The sequence below is a fragment of the Capsicum annuum genome, chromosome 12 (genome assembly GCF_002878395.1).
Source record: "Capsicum annuum cultivar UCD-10X-F1 chromosome 12, UCD10Xv1.1, whole genome shotgun sequence".
In the NCBI taxonomy this organism is placed as follows: Eukaryota; Viridiplantae; Streptophyta; class Magnoliopsida; order Solanales; family Solanaceae; genus Capsicum; species Capsicum annuum.
In genome coordinates, this window is record NC_061122.1 from 24,841,674 (window position 1) to 24,845,637 (window position 3,964).

Genomic DNA, 3,964 nt, shown 5'->3' on the forward strand with positions numbered 1-3,964 from the left:
GGCATCTCAAATTTTAAATTTTGAATTTAAAAAATATAAATAACAAAATATAGTTTATAAAAATTAAAAATTGTAATAAAAATGAATAGCAAATAATTAGTTAGATGAAATAAAATGGACAACAATTACTACATTAGAATCAATTTTATTCGAATTAAAATTAAAAAACCTATTACGTGACAGATTCGAACTATTAAAATTATAAAAAACATACGGCATAAACATTAATCTTACTGAAAGACTACATGATAACTAATTTACGATAAAAAAAGATTGAAATCAAACAACAAGTTAATATAATGCATAAAAACTTTCAATAGTTTTTTTTCTCTTCTTCATTAATCTTGATTTAGTGAAGGCAAACTATCATTTTTGCTATCAAACCCTACTATTGTATGTTGTTGAATGGAACTGTTTGGTCAATCAACACTAAAACTAGTAAAACATGTCCTATTTCGAATATTAAATTCATCAGATGATTCCTCATCCTGAATAGCGCTTTGAGTTTTGACATACATATCGAGTGTTGTTAAACACATTTGATTGCGAAAAATCTCAGGATTACGAACAAAACTGATAAAGAGTCATCATTTTAAATTTAAGTCTCCTCGAAAATTATATAACTGTTACCCATAATTGATATGGAATATCTATCATTGATGAGAATAGAAAATCAATCTAATCTCTCAATGGATGAATCATGATTTACCCAAATAAAAGTAGTTTGTCCACGAATGGAAAAACTGTTAAAAGAAGATTTATGAAAATGCAATTTGTCCATTTTTGAATAAATCCTATTAATATTTTTTTTCCTTCACCAAACGTTTGTCATTTTGTTACATTATAAAAAGACTGTCCGCTTTAACTCCTAACATTAACAAACTGTTCGTTTTAGCTTCCAACTCCCGAAAGGAAAGTATTTTTCTATTCCTACAAGGTTACAACCACAAAATATTTTGGATATTATATGTTGACATAATTATCTTGGAACAAGAAATATAAAAAGAAAGTGAATTCCTAAGAAAGTTCATACAGCAGTGTATATACATATTAAACCTGTTAAAGCTCAATACATAGTCAACTTTCCTTAACTTATCATAACTTTCCATTTACTCAATAAATGGTCTTATTCCAGTTAAACACATCAATTCCTAATAAAATATTTAATTAGATATTTTAATTTTAATTTAAAAAATAAAATAAAATTGAACTGTTTTCATTTATCCATTGAATGGTTAAGCTGACCACACATAAAATATGTCATCATCATGCATCAATCTCAAATAAAAAATATCAGTTAGGGGGAGGGGATGTTACAATTTATTGAGGCAAAGACATATAATTAAAAAAATATATATTTTATGTGGTAATTTAACTACCTAATGAACAAATGGAACATATGGGGAAAAAATTTCAAATTTGCACCAAAATATTTAATTGGAAACACTTGATTAGTAGTTGAGGTTCTCAATAGTAATAATGTTTAGTTCAAGTGTCTAAGGTGGAATATTCTAAACAAGTGTTTGTTTATATATTAGCCTATTAAAATTGCTTACATTAAGATGAAGGAAAACTGATATTTCACTGTGCAGAAATAGGGAGGAAAGAAATAAAATCTAGAAGAAGAGGAAGTGCTTTATTTTTTATTTTTAGTAAGAGGAAGTTCTTTATTGCTGCTGCTTCTTCTTCTTCAAGAGAAATTATTCTCAAAATGGGTGCCGAGCTGTCTAAACAAGTCGAAAGACGAAAAGATATCGACACTCAGAAAAAAATATTGTGTGATCTCGAGGAGAAAAATGGATGCAACTTTCCCGGTTGTGATTATCATGTACAGGATAGAAAAAATTGGATGTCTGAACTTATCCCTGAGAAACTCCATGTGAACAAAATTGTTTGGCCAGGTATGCAAAAACAGATTCAGAATTTAAATTTTATAGATTCTTAAACATGGAATTCATTAAACTTGTAAATTTATGGATCCATAATTTAATATTTTCTTTGAATTTTAATAATTTTTACATATGTATCAATGTTCCATGTCCGACCTTTGTAGGTACACATGATTCTGCAACTAACGAAATTGGAATCCCATTCATCTCTCGCCCTTTTGCTCAATGTCAATCTTTGTCCATTTACCAACAACTGGCAATTGGTGTACGCGTTCTTGACATTCGTGTTCAAGAAGATCGTCGTATATGCCATGGCATCCTTCTTTGCTACAATGTTGATGTTGTTATCAATGACATCAAGAAGTTCCTATCGGAAACTCATTCAGAGATTATAATTCTGGAAATTCGTACAGAGTTTGGCCATGATGATCCACTGGATTTTGACAAGTATTTGGAGGATGAGCTAGGGGAGTTTCTTATCCACCAAGATGACAATGTTTTCAACAAGACCATTGTGGAATTATTGCCAAAAAGAATAATATGTGTTTGGAAACCAAGAAAATCACCTCAACCGAGACAAGGAAGTCCTTTATGGAGTTCAAATTACCTAAAAGATAACTGGATAGACACTGACTTACCTGAAAAGAAATTCAAAAGCAACATGAAGTATTTGAGCGAGCAACCACCGGTAACATCACGGAAATTCTTTTACAGGGTAGAGAACACGGTGACACCACAGGCAGATAATCCAGTCCTGTGGGTGAAACCAGTGACTGACCGGATTCATCCATATGCAAGGTTGTTTATAATGGAATGTATTTCTCAAGGTTATGGTGATCGATTGCAAATATTTTCAACAGATTTCATAGATGAAGGTTTTGTGGATGCGTGCATTGGTCTTACAAATGCGAGGATAGAAGGGACCCTCTGAATCTGAAAAATGTTTACAGGTCTAAATACCATTATAAATGTCTTTCAGGAATTTTAATTATGTACATAATTTGATAAAATACAACACGTCCTACTTGTTGTTGAAGAGGTGGTTGTGCACACAGGTAAGTTCGGTTCTCTCGTCCTTATTTAGGTGCTTGAATGTGTCTGCTGCTATATATTATCTGTAAGTAACACTGTAACTAAGAATGTGTGAATTATCACTTGCATATTTGTTCTGTGTATTCGCTCATCATGGATTTGTGTTTTGTTAAGCTCCTAATACTGCCTCAGTTGGTAAAACTTGTCTGCGTGCTTATGAATTTGGTTTTTATATATATGTAGTTAGATCCACAATTCTGTTAAAGGATATATACTTCTTGTACAGTGACCATGGACCTAAGTATTTACAGGTCACAATGTGCTGTCTGTTCCTCGAAAATAAGCATGAGTGCAATTTTTTTCTTACTACTTGAGTAACTAATTTAAGGTTTTGGAACTAGCAAGATCAGTGTGTAGAAGTAGTAGTACAAACAAGTTTAATCATCTTCTGGAGTTTCAATTACTTTTGACAATTTCTTATTGAACTCGAGGCTTAAACATGTTTGAATTTAGAAGCATTTCCCTACAATGCTATTGAGTAATTTTAGGGCAGAATAGATAAACATGCCCTTTTAACTTGACCTAAATTGGTATCTATGCTCTCCAATTTTGGGTGTGCAGAAGTAGACACTTAAACTTGTACAAAGTTGAACAACGCATGCGTCCTACATAGCAGTTCGTGTGAGACGCCACATAGGATGAGTGTGTCTACTTGTTCAACTTTATACAAGTTTAAGTGCACACATGTGCACACCCAAAGTTGGAAGCCATAGATGCCAGTTGAAGCCAAGTTAAATTCACGTTTATATATTATGCCTAATTTAAGAAATCCACCAAAGGCCATGGGAGTTCTCAGTGCATCAGTGAAAATTTGTTTACTCCATATTTTTCACTGCCAAATATGCACCATCTCTGAAGAAGAAAAATGACATTAGGCAAGACGCACCTACAATCAGGAACCCAAGAGTGAAAAGTGCTACCTAGTGTTACTTAGCGATCAATGAAATGAATGAAAAAAGAACTATGGAAGACCAAGGTTCGAA

The 3,964-nt window shown here is 32.2% G+C and overlaps 1 protein-coding gene across 1 annotated transcript; it reads left to right on the forward strand.

Moving 5' to 3' along the window:
• Positions 1–1,280: 1,280 nt before the first annotated feature.
• On the forward strand, positions 1,281–3,072 carry LOC107851379 (PI-PLC X-box domain-containing protein DDB_G0293730). Its single transcript, XM_047400878.1, has 2 exons — positions 1,281–1,901; positions 2,054–3,072. The coding sequence occupies exons 1-2, from the start codon at positions 1,712–1,714 to the stop codon at positions 2,818–2,820; spliced, it is 957 nt and encodes a 318-aa protein (XP_047256834.1). The 5' UTR covers positions 1,281–1,711; the 3' UTR covers positions 2,821–3,072.
• Positions 3,073–3,964: the final 892 nt, after the last annotated feature.

What these genes read in the sequence shown, in the direction of transcription:
- LOC107851379 (XM_047400878.1), top strand. Translation starts at nt 1,712, where the DNA reads ATGGGTGCCGAGCTGTCTAAACAAGTCGAAAGACGAAAAGATATCGAC. An exon ending in GAACAAAATTGTTTGGCCAG is followed by an intron (nt 1,902 to 2,053) that starts GTATGCAAAAAC and finishes CGACCTTTGTAG; the next exon opens with GTACACATGATTCTGCAACT.